The sequence below is a fragment of the Maylandia zebra genome, linkage group LG13, assembly GCF_041146795.1.
Source record: "Maylandia zebra isolate NMK-2024a linkage group LG13, Mzebra_GT3a, whole genome shotgun sequence".
Classification (NCBI taxonomy): Eukaryota; Metazoa; Chordata; class Actinopteri; order Cichliformes; family Cichlidae; genus Maylandia; species Maylandia zebra.
In genome coordinates, this window is record NC_135179.1 from 1,552,547 (window position 1) to 1,570,943 (window position 18,397).

At 47.5% G+C, this 18,397-nt stretch overlaps 2 protein-coding genes across 6 annotated transcripts in view; one reads left to right on the top strand and one right to left on the bottom strand.

The window, feature by feature from the left end:
* dlk2 (delta-like 2 homolog (Drosophila)) overlaps positions 1 to 8,700 on the top strand; it is a 17,251-nt gene extending 8,551 nt beyond the window's left edge. For both annotated transcript variants that reach the window (XM_004573785.3, XM_004573784.3), the window contains exons 2-6: positions 4,071 to 4,182; positions 5,424 to 5,481; positions 5,676 to 5,806; positions 5,901 to 6,045; positions 7,065 to 8,700. In XM_004573785.3, coding sequence (XP_004573842.3) covers positions 4,095 to 4,182; positions 5,424 to 5,481; positions 5,676 to 5,806; positions 5,901 to 6,045; positions 7,065 to 7,827 — 1,185 coding nt within the window. In that variant the 5' untranslated portion in view covers positions 4,071 to 4,094 and the 3' untranslated portion in view covers positions 7,828 to 8,700. The remainder of the gene's footprint in view (positions 1 to 4,070; positions 4,183 to 5,423; positions 5,482 to 5,675; positions 5,807 to 5,900; positions 6,046 to 7,064) is intronic.
* Positions 8,701 to 10,146: 1,446 nt separating this feature from the next.
* On the bottom strand, positions 10,147 to 17,877 carry lrrc73 (leucine rich repeat containing 73). Of its 4 annotated transcripts, none has more exons than XM_004573782.5 (8): positions 17,711 to 17,877; positions 14,880 to 15,180; positions 14,643 to 14,803; positions 13,892 to 14,014; positions 13,713 to 13,813; positions 12,606 to 12,852; positions 10,466 to 10,504; positions 10,147 to 10,334 (listed from the first exon to the last, which is right to left on the bottom strand). In XM_004573782.5, exons 2-8 carry the CDS (start codon positions 15,149 to 15,151, stop codon positions 10,285 to 10,287), a joined length of 993 nt encoding a protein of 330 aa, XP_004573839.1. In that variant the 5' UTR covers positions 15,152 to 15,180; positions 17,711 to 17,877; the 3' UTR covers positions 10,147 to 10,284. The 4 variants fall into 4 exon arrangements, with proteins under 4 accessions (XP_004573839.1, XP_004573838.1, XP_004573837.1 ...); XM_004573781.3 differs by lacking the exon at positions 17,711 to 17,877 and adding an exon at positions 17,248 to 17,653; XM_004573780.3 differs by lacking the exon at positions 17,711 to 17,877 and adding an exon at positions 17,224 to 17,651.
* Between the last annotated feature and the right edge of the window lie 520 nt (positions 17,878 to 18,397).

An 18,397-nucleotide genomic window follows, 5' to 3' on the forward strand; every position in this document is an offset into this window, starting at 1 on the left:
ATGGATGTTTAGATGGATGGATGAATGTTTGGATGGATGGATGGAAGGATGAATGTTTGGATGGATGGATGGATGGATGGATGGATGAGTGGATGGGTGGATGATGATGGATTGAAGGATGGAAGGATGGAAGGATGGATGGATGGATGATGATGGATGGATGTTTAGATGGATGGATGGATGGATGTTTAGATGGGTGGATGGATGAATGTTTGGATGGATGTTTAGATGGATGGATGGATGTTTGATGGATGGATGTTTAGATGGAAGGATGGATGTTTGGATGAGTGGTTTGTTTCTGAAGATGTTCTGTGATTGGTCAACTCTTGTCCAGCTAGATTCAGTTAAATGCAGCTTCACAGCAGAGTCTGCGGAGTGAAATGTTGCAGCTCTCAGAGGCTGTTTCACCTTTGACCCTAGCAGCAGGCATTATGATGCATGAACACACGGTGATGCAAGCCGTGTCAGACTGATGATACCCTCAGAAACATCACAGTGGGGACAGCATCCGCATCCTGCCTGCGTCCACGGAAACCCGCTGCCCCTCCTATCCCCCATTCTCTGACTCTGTTGCCAGGGCAACGGCGCCGACCTGCAGTGCAAGGCACCGTTCTCAGTGTTCCTGTTAGCGGATCGTTCGACCAGTCAGAGTCGCCGACATCAAAGACGCTCTAAGATGTTCCTCCTCATCTGCTTCCTGGCTGCCAGCGGTGTGCACTCAGCCTCGCACTCACGTTTATCGTTTCATTTCCTGAAACATTTCTGCATGTTTCACCTCGTCCTCCCCCATAAACACCCCATAAATTCCCCCAGCTGTGCAATGGGTGGAGTCCTTTTGCACCATCTTTGCAGCCTTATGTCTGCGGGTTTGATGAAGAAGTTGTAATCACAGATGGACGTAGGTCTTAAAGTTGTAATTGAAGCAAACCACTGAGGGACAGAGTCTCTCACAGGTATCGTTTACAGCTGTACAAACCCTCGCCGCCTCTGAAGGATGGAGGAAGTTATAATGGAAAAAACAAGTTGAACATCAAACAGTGAACGAGGCGGAGCTCCGCTGAAAGCTCGCCCTTGAGGCTGGAGGATCTTTCAGACTGAAGGAAGCGTCAGTATCAGCATCACGACGCCAGGGAGAATATGCAGACGCCTCGGGATTCCACACACACGCTAACATCATACAAGGAGCCAACAAACCAAATGCTGATCTTGAAAACATGACGTCTAAAAATCCATGAATTCATTTATTTTTTTTGAGTCAAAATAAAAAAGTAAAAAAGGAATAAAAATACAAATAAAAAATATTCCAAAACATAATAAAACTATAATAATTTTATTATGTTAATAAAACAAATAAGAAAATTATTTAAATAAAATTAAAATAACAGGAAAATGAAAATAAAGATATTAAAATGAAATTCACGTGAAAATGCTGTAATAAAAACTAAACTAAATAATCTCGCCGCACACTGGCCGACATGTGGTCAGCCTGAGTGCGGCGAGGTGAGTCAGCGAGTTCATTTTTTTAGCCACTCCCTCCAGTTATTAAACACGATCGTAGAAAAACACACGGCGAGTTTCCACAACACATCAAAACAAACACACACCGATGAAAGCTGAAGGTGTGTGTGGTTACACTCAGGTGTGGTGGAGGGCGGGACCTCACAGCCCTGTCTCCGCCCCCTGTCGATGCCGCTCACACAGACCGCCGGTTTATTTCCACAGAAACACTTGGATGCAGTGAGTCAGCTTGTTGTGTGTGTGTGTTTGTGTGTGTGTGTGTGTGTGTGTGTGTGTGTGTGTGTGTGTGTGTGTGTGTGTGTGTGTGTGTGTGTGTGTGCTGAAGCATTAAATTGGCCACCTGTTGCCATCTCTCCTCATACACTCCCCTCATTCTTCTCTTTCTGGAGCAAACAGGCAGGATAAAGTGTGTGTGTGTGTGTGTGTGTGTGTGTGTGTGTGTGTGTGTGTGTGTGTGTGCGTGTGTGTGTGTGTGTGTGTGTGTGCGCGCTGTGGTATGCCAGACACACTGATCTGGCATGTCGGTTCCTGCCCGTGCGGAGGTTGAGCTCGTCGCTGTAATCTCAGGAAAAATGATCCGTGCTCTTTCCCGCCTGCGAGTCGAGCGCGTGGGCAGAGCGTCCTGAGGCGCCGTCACTACAGCAACAGGCCAGCTCAGAGCGAGCCACGAGCACCTGAAGGAGGACAAGGAGGGAGTCTAAAGCTTCGGCTAGTGATGTGCGGATCGATCCTGAAATATTGATTCCTCCGATACAAGTCATTTATGTTCTAGAATCGATTCTCACATTAAAATATCGATATTTTAGTAATTTAGGGTAAATTTGTGGTTTATCATTAACAGGAACACAGTGGAAAGAAACTATAACATTCGGATTGTCTACATTGGAAGGAACTAAACAAAAACTCCCTGATAACGACTGTGTTTAGTCTGTTCTTCCTGTTCCATGCAAGGCCACCTGGGTTGGCTGGAAGACTGTTTACTTAGCCTAGCAGGGCGGAGGACACTGTCTCAGCTGAACTCTGGACACGCACACACACACACACACACACACACACACACACACACACACACACACACACACACACACACACACACACACACACACACACACACTGATATGCACACACTCATCCTCCCTCCCTTTCCAAACGCCTTCGACGCTTATTCCCTTCCGATGCTGACGGAGATCAAGGAGACCAGCGCACAGGCTGCAGGCCCGGATGTGCTGTCTAATTCGTCTGTCTCTCACCTTTACCCCCCCTGTTGCTTGTCATGTGTTTCTTTGGTGTATTAAGAGTTTTTTCATGTGCTGAGGTGTTTTTTCTGTTCTCAAACTGATCTCCCTGTTGGAGCTCAGTTTGGGGGGAGTTATTTTTTTCTCCTTATCTTTCCTCATATGGTGCATTTTCCATTGTTATACCTCTCTGACCTGTCTTCCCCATGTGATGTTTTGTGTCATGTATCTATGGTCGGAGGGTAAGATGGCGCTGCCATTGCGTGCAGTAGGTCGGCAGCCTTATGAAATTTCCCCTTGTGGGACTAATAAAGGTATATCAAATCAAATCAAACAGCAGGAAAGAGAAAGCCTCGTGATGTTTTGGAACCGCTGAACATTGCTCGAGTTCTCCATCAGCTGCTGTATCCCAAGGCAGCGCCGCACTGCCACACCTCCTCAGCAATAAGCTCCTCCCTCGTTTCTGACCGTCAGCTGACGACTTTCAGACTCAGCAGTGAGAGAACTTCCTGTGTAGATGCCATTACACCTGAAAACCTCCTGAGGAGAGAAGAGACAGTCACATCAAATGCTGCTTCACTTCCTGGAAACATCTCCTCTCCTGACCCAGGCTTAACGACAGAAATCACACAAACGCTCTGAGAGATCCCAGCAGGAATCCCGAGATGTGGAAGTACAGTGACATCACCTCAAACAGGAAGCATCACTCCACTTCCTGTCTGAGCTTCGCCGCCTCATCCCTGATGCTCTCCAACTTTTCCTTCACAGCTTCTCTCAGATGCACCGTGGCATCATCACAGAGTGCTGTGTTTGATAAGCGGCGTCTCAGCTTCCCGTGCCGCAGATACGCTTTTGAAAAGCTCCCAGGAGTCAATGCGTGTTTGATCTGGGGTCAGCTTCCTCTCGCTGTGTGACTGCGGCGCTGGGCTCTGTGGCTCGTGTTCACCTTCCTCTTTGTGTTTTTTGGTTCACACTTTTATTTTGTAGGATTGGAGATGGTGTGTCCGCTTTGGTGAGCTTCCAGTCGCTCTGTATCTGTAGCGTCCTGCTCCGTGGTTGTCCCTCTTGTCTCTGCCTCCCTGACCTCCTGACCTCACACAGTCAGTCGTACCCGTCGGTCTTCCGGCGTCTGTTGATGCTCTGTCCTTCCTTTGTGGATTTAAAAATAAAAGCCTTGTGTTTGGTTTGTGTCTGTTGTCATGTCTCATGTGTCTGTGCTGTTACTGAGCGCGCTCACATTTACCTGCAGCTTGTCGAGTCCTTGCTGTGTGTACGACCCTGCAGGTCACGTGACCAGCTTTCCGTTTTCTGTTTCAGGCCGTCGTCTTCGCCCCAGTCGATATGTGGGTGCTCAGAGCTGCAGCCGCCACGCTGGCGCTGAGCTGTTGCGTCCTCCACGGTATCATCACTCCACCCTGCGCAGGTCAAGGTAGGTCACATAATCACACCTCCTCCTGCTGTGCACCAATCACTCTGTAGACTGCTGCTTCAAGGCTCAGCCATTGATCAGAGGCTACAAACGTGTGCATTCATTTGTCACGATGCACACGAGCAAAATCAAATATTGCAACCCCAACGCCGCGTGCTAGCTGTCGTCACGTGTTTCATGCTAACGTGGAAACACGGCGTGCTCCACACTCACAGTTTCTTCTCTCTGAGTTAAAATGATCTTCACATTTACAGACGTTGGCGTGAGATCGGAGGTATGGTATTCTAATTACATCAGTAGATACAGCAGTAATGAGATTACTTTACTCCGTGATAGCGGCACGGTGCGACAGCCGAGGGCAACACTCGAGCGCTCAAATTAAACTGGACACTCGGAGGAAACAGCGGGCTCCTAAAGGCAGCGTGACCTCATGACCTTTCGCACCGCCTCCACCACTACAGCCTCCATCAGGGACTCTGATTGGATGGCTAACGAGAGCCACAGGTGTGCCCCTGACCAATCAGACAGCAGCAGACCAGTGAGAAAGGAAGCTTCAATCAGCACACACACACAAACCTCTGTCACAGCTGGATCCTCACTGAGCACGCTCCGAAGCGCTCGGCGGCTCATTGTTCCTACTAATCCGGGCTCTCCCAGCTGTCAGCCGGAGCCCCCGCACTGCTGTCCGACCCGTCTCACATAACTCCCAGCTGCTGCTACAGTTATGAGAGGCGCGCTCAGTATTCCCGGCAGCTCCGTGGCTGCGTGGCAGTCCCAAAATGGCGTCTAGATAAAAAACACTTTGAGGGTAAAGATAATGAAGACGAAGAAGAAGATGATAACGGGATGAGGATGATGACGATGATGAGGGGGATGGGGGCACAGTCAGAGAAAAACAGAGAAATAATTAACAACAATGAACACTGACAAATTAAAACAGAGGTCAGGGACTCCACCTGACTCTACCTGCCACACCTCAACACATGATTGCATCCCCTCAGTCTCTCTGCTGATTGGCTGTGTTTGGTCAGCCAATCAGGCCAGGTTTCTGGCTCTTTCAGCTGCTTTTATAGTTTTATAATTTTCTTTGTTTCAGGTAATGAACGTCAGTTTGCTGCTTCTGTCTGTTTGTATCTGATTAAAGGGGCACAGTGACATCATCATCACAAACGAAGAGCTCTGATGCTCTATGTTAAACGTCTGTGCAGGTGTGACTGATGTAACCTGTTTTTCACCTGCAGAAACTGACTGCAGCTGCAGCATCGCCAACAGCCATTGTGACGAGTTCAGAGTCTGCAGGTGACACTCCATCAATCAATTGATCGATCAATCAATCATCCATCACTGCCCGATCAATGTCCCGGCTGCCTGTCAGCTCGTGGCTTGTTCAGGAGGACTTTACACAGGTGTAACTCACCTGATCTGTGTTTCTGTCACAGATCTATTTTACTAACTTTCCACCTAATGTCTCCTTGCTTCCTTCCCATTTCCAGGTGTGACCCTGGCTGGGACGGCGAACTGTGCGACCGCTGCATGCCGATGCCCGGCTGCGTGCACGGTTCCTGCGAGCAGCCCTGGCAGTGCACCTGTGAGCCAGGCTGGGGAGGGCGCTTCTGCGACAAAGGTCAGAGGTCACCTGTGCATTAACGTCTGCCATCTTTCTTTTGCCATCTTTCCGTCAGTGCGTCTGAGCTCACCTGTCTCCTGCTGTCTGTCAGACCTGAACGTGTGCTCGCAGCAGCAGCCGTGTCAGAACGGAGCCACCTGTGTGATTCAGGACAGCGGCGACTTCACCTGTCTGTGCCCTCAAGGTTTCCACGGCAACAGCTGCCAGCAGAGGACCGGCCCGTGTCACCAGAGGAGGTGTGAGCTCCTCTTATGGTTCAGAGGACACACACTAACACACTCAGACGTTACCGATCAAACAACAAAGTGTTTCCTGTTTTTCCTGGAATGTTTTCAGCTGAATTTATTTTTAATAATTAGCAGAATAATTATGCTGATTAATGAGCTTAGTAATTGTCACATGACTTTTCAGCAGCAGTAAAAATAAACGACTTCAGTACATTTGACAGATTTTACTACAGTAAAGGAGAAGAGCACGTCTGTGAGGGAAGTAGCTTCAGGCGCACACACTGTTGTCGACCTGCAGACCGTAAACTGTAGAACAGATGGGCGTGGCCACTGTGACATCATTGATTTGAGCGTTTCAGTTAGCACTTTGGATGAGAGGGCGGAGCATCACATGGACACAGATTTCTGCTAATCAGTGCTCCATCCAAATAAAATCTTGAAATTGGAGCTCCGCCTTCTGGATGCTCTGTTAGTACACTAACCTCACAGCAGCCATATGATTGGCCTGATGATGTCATTAAAAGTGCTCCAACAGCACAAACACGTCATGAGGTCCAGTTTAGGGACAGCTGCCTGTGTCACCGTCCACCTGTCTATCAACTAGGCCACACCCCTAATGATCCAAACTTTAAGCCTCAAAACAATGTGGGTGTTACATTTGTCTCTGACCGCTGACATGAAATCCAGATAAACTGTCAGAGTCTTCTCCCGTATATAAAACTGTGTCATCTGCATATCCTGACACTCTTCTTCTGCTCTCATCTACTTCCTCCTCTCTTTATTCTGTAACAAAAGTTTAATACAGGTGTTATGGAGGGGATGTTATCTACAGAGCCCAGAACAGTTTGTGTATCAGGCTGTAAACACGTTAATTTCTGCTGTAAAGTTTTAACGTGGGAGTCTGACTCACTGCTGCCTCTGCTGGACGGTAGATGAACTGCAGGTTCTGGTACTTCCTGTTTATGAACCAGGCATTGATGTTTGCTGCAGTCTGCTGGTTTTCTTATCTTCCTCTTCTCTACCTGCAGGTCTCCGTGTAAAAATGGCGGTCTCTGTGAGGATGCTGACGGTTTCGCACCAGAGCTGACGTGTCGCTGCCTGGCCGGCTTCACGGGGCCACGCTGTGAGACTGACGTTGATGACTGTCTGATGAAGCCATGTGCCAATGGCGCCACCTGTGTTGATGGGTTCAACCGCTTCTTGTGCGTTTGCCCTGTGGGATTCAGCGGGCGCTTCTGCACCGTCAACCTGGACGACTGCGCCAGTCAGCCGTGCCTGAACGGGGGCCGCTGCCTCGACCGCGCTGGCGGCTTCCACTGCGTCTGCCGGCCTGGCTTCACTGGAGACATCTGTGAGACGCCAACTAGCAGCGACGCCGGCAAACCCGGCTGGACAACGGTTGGGTGGGAGGGAGGAGGACGTAGAGGGAGGAGCCAGAGAATCACAACTAGCAGCGGCGACGGTAGGAACAGCAGCCGTCACGGTGACAGACTGCTGAAAGTGACTGTGAGCGAGCGCAGTGGCGCCGGCCTGTCAGACGTGCAGCTCATCATCGTGCTGGTGCTGGCAGGGGTGACGCTCACCATGGTGGTGCTGACCACCGCCCTTGTTCTGCAGGGTCACTGCAGGAACTGTGGACACACCTCCTGCTGGTCCTCTGTGACATCATCGTCTTCACAGAGAGGACAGAAAAGCCACCAGCGAGCATGGCCGGATGAGGAGGAGGGACAAATCAGGTTTCTGAGCGCAGCAGAACCAGAAAAGAAGAAACTCAACACAGAAGTCATTTAGACTGACCGGAGGGGGCCGGGACACAGCTCCACCTGCCTCAGGTTCAGCTCCCAGCGAGCACCTGAACTATGACATCATCCATGTTGTCACAGGACGACTGAATGGACAGTTTAAACCCCACCTACATTACCCAGGGTGCACCTCTGCAGTCAGCTCAGAGGGGCTTGTCCCAGGGGCATGTGGAGGCTTTTATTTTGAAAAGGTCAATTGAAACTAAAGCTTTATTTTATAAATCAATAATTTATCAACTCTTTTCTTATAATCACTTGGAAAATAAAATCGTGCTAACTGTGAGTAGATTGACCTTTAAAAGAATCCGACTGACATCATCAGCCCACACTCGGCCACGCCGAGCGACACAAGACAAAAGTCCAGAATTTAAATGTGGATGAAAATCAGATGGAGTTCTGACTGAGGCTTCCAGAAGTTTTCAGGTGGAGATCTGTGCTGCTTGGCTCCGCCTCTTTATTCTCAGACTGAGCAGCTTTGCATGATTCACAGTTCAGAATAATCCTCCTGTTTTAGCTTTCTTTGATTGGCCAGCTTTTAGAAAGCTGCAGCTTTCTGCCCAACATGAACTGCTAAATGAAAGTTTGGCGTCGTCGTGGGTTACTGAGTGAAGCCTGATGGGACGTGACCACAGTCTGATCTTTGAGATGAAATCTACTCACATCAAAGTGAAGTGTGAATATGTTACGACTGTATTTGTATATAACATGTTTATTTATTGTATGGTGTACATGCACGTGTGCTCCGCCCACACACACACAGCTGTCAGACCTCATCACGTTACAGGGACAAAAACGCAGACGGAAACTTCTGATGTCACTGAACAGATCCCCACACAGACATTAAAGCTGTTTCTGAACTTTACCGCTCGCCTCCTGGGTTCTTTCATGTCTGAACACTTGATGCAGCAGTCTGACTCTCCACCAGGAGGCGTCTGAGCCTGCAGGAGTCCTGATCCAAGATCCCCGAGTCAGTCTGGATCACGTGCCGGACTGAACCGTTGACCTGCAGGTAGGAGTCAGCGGCCTGGATCTGTAGCCACTGACGTGTCTTCAGGTTTAATGCTGTCTTTTCAGGCTTTTCTTAGGCAGTCATGTTGCCATGGTAACACAGGAAGGTCATTACAGTGAAGTAAAATGAAAAACCAGGGGTGGTAAAAACCATTACCATTAGAAAAAAGGAAAAACTCTTACATCCATCCATTACTTTCCACAGCCCTTTGCTACCTGCAATAGGCTCCACATGGGTGGAGCCTATTGCAGGTAGCGAAGGTATCGAAGGGCGGGAGGCGGGTACGGGTTAACACAGAGAGACAGACAACCATTCACAATTATGTCCAATTTAGAATCATGGTTAAAATAAGCCCACTGGCTGCATGTGTTTGGGAGGAGAAGCACCCACCTACTCCACACAGAAAACAGAGATGGTGGAGTCGAGGTCTTCTTGCTGTGAGGCAACAGTGCTAACCACCTCGCCACTGTGCGGCCCTAACCTCCGTAATGACAGTCGTCACGTCCTGTTGCTGCGTGCTGCTGCTGCTCTATGGCGTCTGCAGGTCTGAGCGAACCTTCACAAAGTGTTTGAGCATCTTTATCCTTCGACCGATAAAACTGAGACCAGCCAGGAAACTTACCAACACTCAGACAAAGATAAAGACTCATCAAGACCTCCTGCAGAACCACACCATACTCTCACACATTACAGTTGTTGTCACATTTATTAAATAATCATGTGACTGCATCTGATTAAAATATTTGAAACTAACTGCAAGGTTTCATCAGTTCGTGTCTATGACTTTTGAAAACGCTCTTCCTCCTTCCATCTTTCGTCACCTGTGAAACTGAATTCATCAAACAGTGAAGTTTTGCGCTTCCTGGCACAGATTCACTTTGTGTGTTTACTGATCTTTGGAAATTTTAATTTAAATGATCCAAAACTTTAAAGCAGTAGCTCTGTTTGTCAAGACTGGTAACGGGACTGTAGCTTTTTTGCCGTGTGCGATGAACTCCGGGGATGAGGCAAAGGGATGTGAAGAGCGTGGAGGCGGGACCACGAGGTTGATTTCAGTGCCGGATTTGTTCAGCGAGTTTCCTCACAGCATCAACAGGAAGCGTCACTGGGCTGACGAAAGACCGACTCACTTTCTGTTTTACGGATGAAACCGCTCGTCCCACTGGCCCGCTCGCTAAACGGAGATCGGTTTAAGGGCCACCTTTAAACGCCAAACATGGGAGCAAGTTTCAGACAAACTTGTTCAGTGTGTTTAAGTGTGTGCTGGCAGCAAACAACCAATCAGAGTCTTTGTTTTTAAGAAGCTGTAAACAGTTTTATTATTGTGACATCAGAACCAATCAACAGAGCCAAAGGTACATTCATTAGAAGCAGAACAAACACCTGTGTGGAGGTCACGTGACGTGTTTGAGTTCTCTGCTCGTCTGTGTTCAGGTGCTACATCGAACCATGCGGGGCGTGTGATTGGGTGCAAGCCATCAGGTGATCTGACAACCACAGAAGTGCAGTGCAGAAGAAAAATAACCCATTCAAACCGAAAAAAGTGACGGCAGCATGACTGGAAATGGGTATGTTTGTGGGAGGGGTCACATCTCAGTCTCAGCCAATAAGCTCTCACCTAGACCTGACGTCAGCAAAACCGCCTGGGTGCTGGAGTCTGTGGGGTCAAAGAATAAGACATTGAGAACTTCACGCCATAGTTCAGCACGGTTTCTCTAACCAGGACCAGCAGCTCACACCACGGCCTCCGTGCCCTTTCCAGATCACACGTTTAGATTGATTTACTTCCACTGGATCAATAAAAGTCAGTTCAAAGACTCCAGAAAAAGTCCAGGAATAAGCACAATTAGGTGGAAGTCCATTAATTCCTCTGTTTATACTGAACTGAGCTACAGGGCAACAATGAACTGTTCCTTTAAGAAAACCAACCTAAAATCTGATGTAGAAAAGGTTTAAATATGCATGATCAATCATTTGAAGCCTCGGTCACAGCGGCAGTAAGATCAATCAGTTTGTCTCAACATTTGAGAGAAAAAGACAAAAACACCTCGTTCATCTAATGACACAGTGTAGAGCGGGGGTGTCCAATTCCAGGCTTCGAGGGCCAGTGTCCTGCAGGATTTAGACGTCACCCTGGGTCTGCACACCTGAAATGATGACTTCATTACCAGGCCTCTGGAGAACTACAAGACATGTTGAGGGGGTCATTTAGCCATTTAAATAGGCTGACACGTCTAAAACCTGCAGGACACTGACCCTCGAGGCCTGGAGTTGGACACCCCTGGTGTACAGAGGCTGTTAGATTAGGTTTGTGTGCAGATTTTCTCTCCGTTTGCCAAATTTGTGGCACATTCAAATAAAATGAAGCTGCTGAACTTGCTGAGAAGCTGAAATCACACTCAGTCTAAAATTCAACTTCATCGCTGGTATGCAGTGGTTTTCAAACTTAATGACACTGTATGAAATAAAAAGCAAAGAGTCTGCACCGTGTCTTTTTAAATTTGTTGCTCAGTAGTTACTGCAGCTTTTAAGAATAATTTATCTGGTCTTGACCTGACCTGAGATTAGGACAAGCTCACACTGCTGTTATGAATCACAGAGGAACCACAAAAGAACAGAAAATCTTAAAAGGGATATTAATTAATATTGATTAAATATCCATTATTGTAAAACCAAGTGGGACTAGATATGTAGCAGGTTACCCAGATTAACACTTTGTCCACAGTTATACAAAATACACACCTCCTACTGTCACCAAGGACACCTAAACACCACACAAAGGACGGCACCAGGTCTATACTCAGTATAGTGGGACAAAACCAGATCTATACCTGGCTAATTGGGACACTGGTTGATAGTGGGTAATGTTGGATAGAACCAAGTCTGTAGAAGGTATTGTGGGACACAACCAAATCTAAACTGGATAAAGTGGGCAAAACCAGGTCTATAGAGATGAATTTTCAACAGAATCAAGTCTATACTCAATGGGACAGAATCAGGTTTATATTTTTAAAAAAACACACAAACAGTGTAAAGTGACACAAAAATAGTTCTATATTGGGTCATGTAGGAAGAAAATGGTCTTGGTAAAGTAAATTATTGAGTAAAGTACAAAAGAGCCAAGTCTACACTGAATGAACTAGAACCAGGTCCATACAAGGTAAAGTGGGACAAAACAGATCTACAAAGTGGAAAAAACAGGTTCAAATTGAGTAAAGTGGGACAGAACCAGGTTTGTTTTTGGTAAATAATGAAAGAACCAGGTCTATAGTGTGTTGAGTAGCACATAGTCATGTCTATATAAGCTAAAGTGGGAGAATTGGCTCTGTACTGAGTAAAGTAAACCTTTGACTATAGTGGATAAACTGCGACAGAACCAGATTTACATTTCGTAAAGTAGGAAAGAACCGTGTTTATAGAGATTAAAGTTTCGAAGAACTGGTTCTGTACAGATTACAGTAACAGAGAATCAGGTGTTTTTTGGGGAAAGTGGAACAGAACTGGGTTTCTAGTGGGTAAAGTGGGACAGAATCAGATCTATACAAGGCAAAGTGGGATAGAAAAGGATATATAATAGATTAAAGTGGAAAAGAGAAGTCTATAGTAGGGGAAGGGGGCAATATTGCTCTTGCCAGTAAAATAACCTGGCAAACAATCCCAGTTTGCTGGGTCTGTATTGGTTTTGTGCAGTTTGAGGGAGAGACAGTCTGAGCAGGGACACTCTGTAACTGAGGACAAGGTGAATAGTCAGCCCTTACTGCTGTGGGGTAGCCAGGCGGGAAGCTGGTACTTGTCTCTGATTGGGTGATACTTGTCTCTGATTTGCTGGAAAGCAGTGATGGAGGCAGGATCTGGCACCAGAGGCAAGGCCTCTCTGTCATCGTCATCCTCCCCTTCAGACAGCAGGTCACCGATCTGCTGCTGGAGCTCCGGACTAATGTCGTTCTCAGCCAGAACCAGGACCCGCAGGCTGGTCGGGTAGTTCTCCACCATGTCCAGGAATACCTGCACACAGGTGAGACCACCACATTATAAATCTCTTAGGAAGTGCAGCATGGCTTCAAAATAAAACTGTACAAAATGTTTAACGTGACAGGGAGGACAGTGAACCTGACCCCACTCGGTCGTGACTGCAAACCATCTTTACAGTCAGGTGTGCTCCTTTGTGTTTACAGTACTGGGACGCACCAATCGCATGTGCATGCCTCTTATCCACATGTGTGGCTGAGTTGTTGTTGGACCACACAGCCAGTTTACATACATCAGTGAGAAATGCAGTTTAGCGAGGACTGAGTATTAATTACATTCTCCTGGATTTTACTCCCTGACCTTGACAAAAACAAACAACAAACAAAAACATTCAGAGCATTTTGAAGCTCAAGAAAGAACAGGTGATCTACCTCCACCTCCAACCACTTCAGAGCTTCTAGATATTCACTGTGTTTTTATTTATGTTATTGTCTCTGTTTATCCAGCAGTTTCACAGGCCACACACTCAGGCATTTATTGTGAAAGTAGTTGAAACAGGAAACACAGCCCTAACAAGGCCACAATGCTGCCATATCACTTCCCCCTGGTGGACAAACAAGTGAACTGAAAACTGAGTCCAAACTCAGGGTCTGGGAACAGTTTTTTGCAGGGACACAGCGCCACCACCAGGTCAGACTAAACATCACTGCAGGATGGTGGCTTTGTTCTCAGAGCGGAGGAGAAACCCTGACGGTGTGAATAAAACCAGACTAAATGATTTCCAACAGATGCTCATCTCTTCTCTTACAACTGCATTCTAGTTGTATTTAAAGAGCTGCTCTCTGCTGATGAGAACTGGAGAAAAAGAAGAGAATGGAGCACTGTGATTGGTCGACCTGTGCTGACTGGTTGGTCAGTCCGGTTCCCTCCAGGTCCAGAACCTCCAGAGTCCTGCTGGATGCCACGGCAACTGCCAGCATCCCTGCAATCTGATCACCTGGAAACAGAGCGAGAGCGTCAAACAATAATGACATCACGCTGTTATGACATCATGTTATCATGACACATGTGTTACCGAGTGGGTTGTAGTCCAGGTTGAGCACGCGGAGCTGCGAGCTGTGCGCCACAGCAATGGAGAGTCGAGCCCAGCCTTTGGAGCTGATTCCTGGGTTAGCACTGAGAGTGAGCTCCCTGAGCCCTACCACACACACACAGTGAAGAGTTAAAACTCCCAGAATGCTTTGCTGCGTGGTGGTCTGAGCAGAGCCATTCAGGTCACCCATCCATCTATTTGCTTCTGCTTGTCCTTTTCAGGGTCGCGGGGGATGCTGGAGCCTATCCCAGCTGTCATAGGGTGAGAGGCAGGGTACACCCTGGACAGGTCGCCAGTCTGTTGCAGGGCCAACACACAGGGACAGACAACCATTCATACTCACATTCATTCACACATTCACACCTACGGGCAATTCAGTGTTTCCAGTTAACCTAACCCCACTAACTGCATGACTTTGGACTGTGGGAGGAAGCCAGAGTACCGGGAGAGAACATGCAAACTCCACACAGAAAGGTGGAATGAACTCAGGACCTTCTTGCTGTGAGGCAACAGTGCTAACCACCGTGCCACCGCGCCGCCCGCAAATTCAGGTCATGTGAGCCTGAAATAGCAAGGGTGCCTGAGGGTTATCCCCCTCAGGCACCCTTGCTATTTCAGGCTTCCTCAAATCGGGAGTTTTTTTAATGAGCTTCTGTCTGTGAGAGTCGGACCAGGTTCAGGGTCACACTTGAGAGACCTGGCTCACCTGTGGTGGGAGGGCAGAAGGTGTTACCTGACTTTGCGCCGTCTGGCGGCAGCATCCCGCAGATCAGACCCAGTGCCTCGTCTCCCAGCATGCAGTCACCAAGATCCAGGCACACCAGTGAAGGGTGGGTGGACAGGGCGGGGTTCAGGGTCACTAAGCCGGCGTCCAACAGTGGGCTGCCATGAAGGCTGGAGGGGTGGAGTTAGAGACTTACAAACCATTCACAGTTAGATTAGTGGCCAATCAGCTTTAAGTTCTACTCACAACAGGGTCTGCAGGGAGCGGTTAGTCTTCAGGGCGTCAGCCAGGTGCCGCGTCCGGCCAATACTGGAGACAACGCCCAGGTTAAGGTTCAGCTGAGCAAGCGAGCGCGACTCAGCAACGCTGCGGCAGACACGCCCAAAGTCGCGATCTGAGAGCTGGCAGCCACGCACAGACAGCAGGCGCACGCCATCCTCCTTCAGACTCTCGCAGATGTCTTGAACTTCAGCCGCCGACAGCATCTCGCCTGTGATCTGGATAGAGGCAGGCAGCATTGCGGATGCCACTGGGAGCACTGGGACACCTAAACAGGAAAACGAACACTGAAACAAAAGTGTTTTCTCACCTGGTGAAACATGGGTACTGCACCAAAGTCTGCTATTGGCTAGTTTTTGGATCAGAGTTAACCCAAGTTTTCTGAACGGGACTGGGAGCCACCATTACACCTGATCAGGTGACAAAGAAACACAGATCTGACTTGAATTATTTGATTACAACTAGTTTTTCAGGATATTTCTAACTTTAGAGATGTTGCGCAAATGGAAGAAAGCAGTCTTACATATTTGTTTAATATGTGCATTGAAGGACATGTCCTGGTCAAAAATGACTCCAAGGTTCCTCACAGCGTTACTGGAGGCCAAGGTAATGCCATCCAGAGTAAGAATCTGGTTAGATACCATATTTCTAAGCTTTTCAGGGCCGAGTACAATAACCTCAGTTTGATCTGAATTAAGAAGCAGAAAGTTAGCGGCCATCCAGGTCTTTATGTCTTTAAGACATTCCTGCAGTTTAACTCATTGGTGTGTGTTATCTGGCTTCATGGACAGATAGAGCTGGGTGTCATCAGCATAGCAGTGTAAATGTATGCTATGTCTTCTAATGATGCTGCCTAAGGGAAGCATGTATAATGTAAACAGAATTGGTCCTAGCACTGAACCCTGTGGAACTCCATAATTAACCTCAGTGTGTGAAGAGGACTCTCTATTTACATGCACAAACTGGAGTCTATTAGATAGATATGATACAAACCACTGCAGTGCAGTACCTGTAATACCTACAGCATGTTCTAATCGCTCTAATAGGATATTATGGTCGACAGTAGTGGTGTGCAGATTGACACTGATGTACTGATTCTTCTGATGACAGACATTTATGCTCTAGAATCGATTCTCCTATTAAAATATTGATATTTTAGTCAGGCTGCCCCAGGGCAGCTGTGGCTACAACTGTAGCCTCCACCAGTGTGTGAATGTGAGAGTGAATGAATAGTGGAATTGTAAAGCGCTTTGAGGGCCCTGAAAAGCGCTATATAAATGCAATCCATTATTATTATTATTATTTAGTAATTTTGAAAAAGAATTAGAGTTTATCATTAACAGGAACACAGTAAAAAGCAACAACATTATTGGGATCGTCTAAATGATTGGTAAGAACTACTTCCTCTTCTGCCTTTCATAGCGTTATGTGAACTGCGTCACGGCTCACATGTGCTCGCTCAGTTGATGATCGTAAGCAGAGTCACTTTTGTGGAGCTACAAACAAGCAAGATGAGGTTTGTGACACACGTGGCAGGATCACAAACCTTGTCAGACACAAAGAAAAGTAAATTATAACACAGAATGATGATGAGTTTATGATGCGGGAACTGAAAAGGAGGAGAGAGACAGGTGCTGCTAGGTTGGAGTTATCCAGGTACAGAGGGAGAAACTCTGGAGCTGACGTACGCCTGGGTTTGGGGTTTTCTGTCTGCGCTTCATCTGAAAACTATTTGTAGAGCACTGAAAGTGGATTATACAGGCTAATCGTTAAAACGCAAAATATTTCATTCATGAGACAGATATTAACTCTAAACTGTTTCTCAGCTGTATTTTCAGTCACTTTTGTTTTTCATTGTTAGATGAGTATTTTATAATGTCATATCGACTTTTCAGGGTTTTTAACTTCTTATCATTCTTCATAATTAAACGATAAGAGCAGGAAGTCTGGTTCTTGTATTTATTTTGAATGTAAAATTGGAAACTTTTTATGTCCCAAACGTGTCGGGATCTGCTCGGTAACTTGGTGGTATCGCTCATCATGGAGCGCTGCGCTGAGGCCGAGCAGGACCAGCTCAGGTGAGTCCACCTGACTGGCACTCACGAATCTTTGAGCTCAAAGAGGAGACCGGACAGGTGTCAGGTGACAGCTTAGATCACGTGACTCCTCGATGACTCCCTGATAAAGCTCCTAAACGAGAGCTGAAAATAACTGAGTACTTTTACTCGACTAAAGCAGGATTCTGAAGTTAAATTTCCACACGAGGCAGTGACCGATCAGCTGATCGGTATCGATGAGGTAACCAATTAACCTGATAGATGATCGATCAGCTCACGCGGGGAGGTTCGGGGCTGTCACGCGCTGATGTCATTATTTGCCGATCTCGCCGCAGGCCACGCGCGGGTTCCGATCCAGAGCGGCGGACATCAGAGCCGATCGATCCGGCATCGATGGATTAGATCAGCTGGAGCGCGTGTGGCAGCGGGTCTGTCCGTCGGTCCGCGAGCTCCGGCAGTCCCGGTGTGCTTCTGCAGGTGACCGTTACTATGACACCCAGAGAGCTCGCAGAGGACAGAGGACTCACTCCGAGCGCGTCACCGGGACCGGAAGCAGCTGTCACCATGGCAACAAGGCTAATGACAAAACAACAGCCTTTGACAGGAAACGTTCATGAGCTCAGCGTGAATTTCTACTGAAGCAGTAAACACAGTAATACACAGACTCTATTCAAACTAAAGGCTGGGGTTCTCTGTGACGTCAAAGAGAGACTTCGAATCCTGCTTGGAGCGAATCCTCACCCAAAATACACGAGCTTCACGACTGTGACGTCACTTCTCGCCAAGCCTCGTTTTAACCTTCTGTGATTGGCGTCGTCATGGAAACGGACACTCCTCTGATCATTGATTCTACTTACTGATTAATTATCAATGATCGATCGGCAGATTTTCACGATACAAACGAAGCCAATAAAATTGAGCCGATCACCTATTACAGCTTCCGGTGCTGACTTTCACAATAAAAGCGGAAAACTTCATGCTCTGGCGTCTTTCACCTGCACGAGCAAGGAGATATTTATAGCGTGACGTCAGCTGCCTTACTGCTTCCTGTTTATTGATGGAGTTGAATCTGTCACAGCTTCACCTTCAGTTTTATTGTGAATAAACAACAAGCCTAAGGTAGAGGGGTGATGATGTCATCGCTCGACAAGGTGAGAGCTGCCGCCACAGCTGGGCCGTCTCCAATCACAGAGCCCAACCTCCGGTCTGCTGGTGTCTGCAGCTCCGGGTGATGACGTCACTCACCTGCTCCGATACCCTGTGTACCATACCCGTGTCAAAAACACGGAAATCCTGTGCGTGGAAGTTAGATAACTGAATGGGAATTCTGTTGACATCCGAGTCACATAGAAGGAGGAATTCCGTCCTCCAGTCCGTTTGAGATCAGCATGAGTATTCGGCACAGTTACACCCGTGATTATAAGGATG

Bases quoted from the DNA above. Each gene is read 5' to 3' on its own strand.
- lrrc73 (XM_004573782.5), bottom strand. From the start codon at position 15,151: ATGCTGCCTGCCTCTATCCAGATCACAGGCGAGATGCTGTCGGCGGCT. The intron at 14,015-14,642 runs GTAACACCTTCT...TGTGTGTGGTAG, and splicing joins GCCAGACGGCGCAAAGTCAG to GGCTCAGGGAGCTCACTCTC. The intron at 12,853-13,712 runs GTCGACCAATCA...ACCTGTGTGCAG, and splicing joins TGACCAACCAGTCAGCACAG to GTATTCCTGGACATGGTGGA.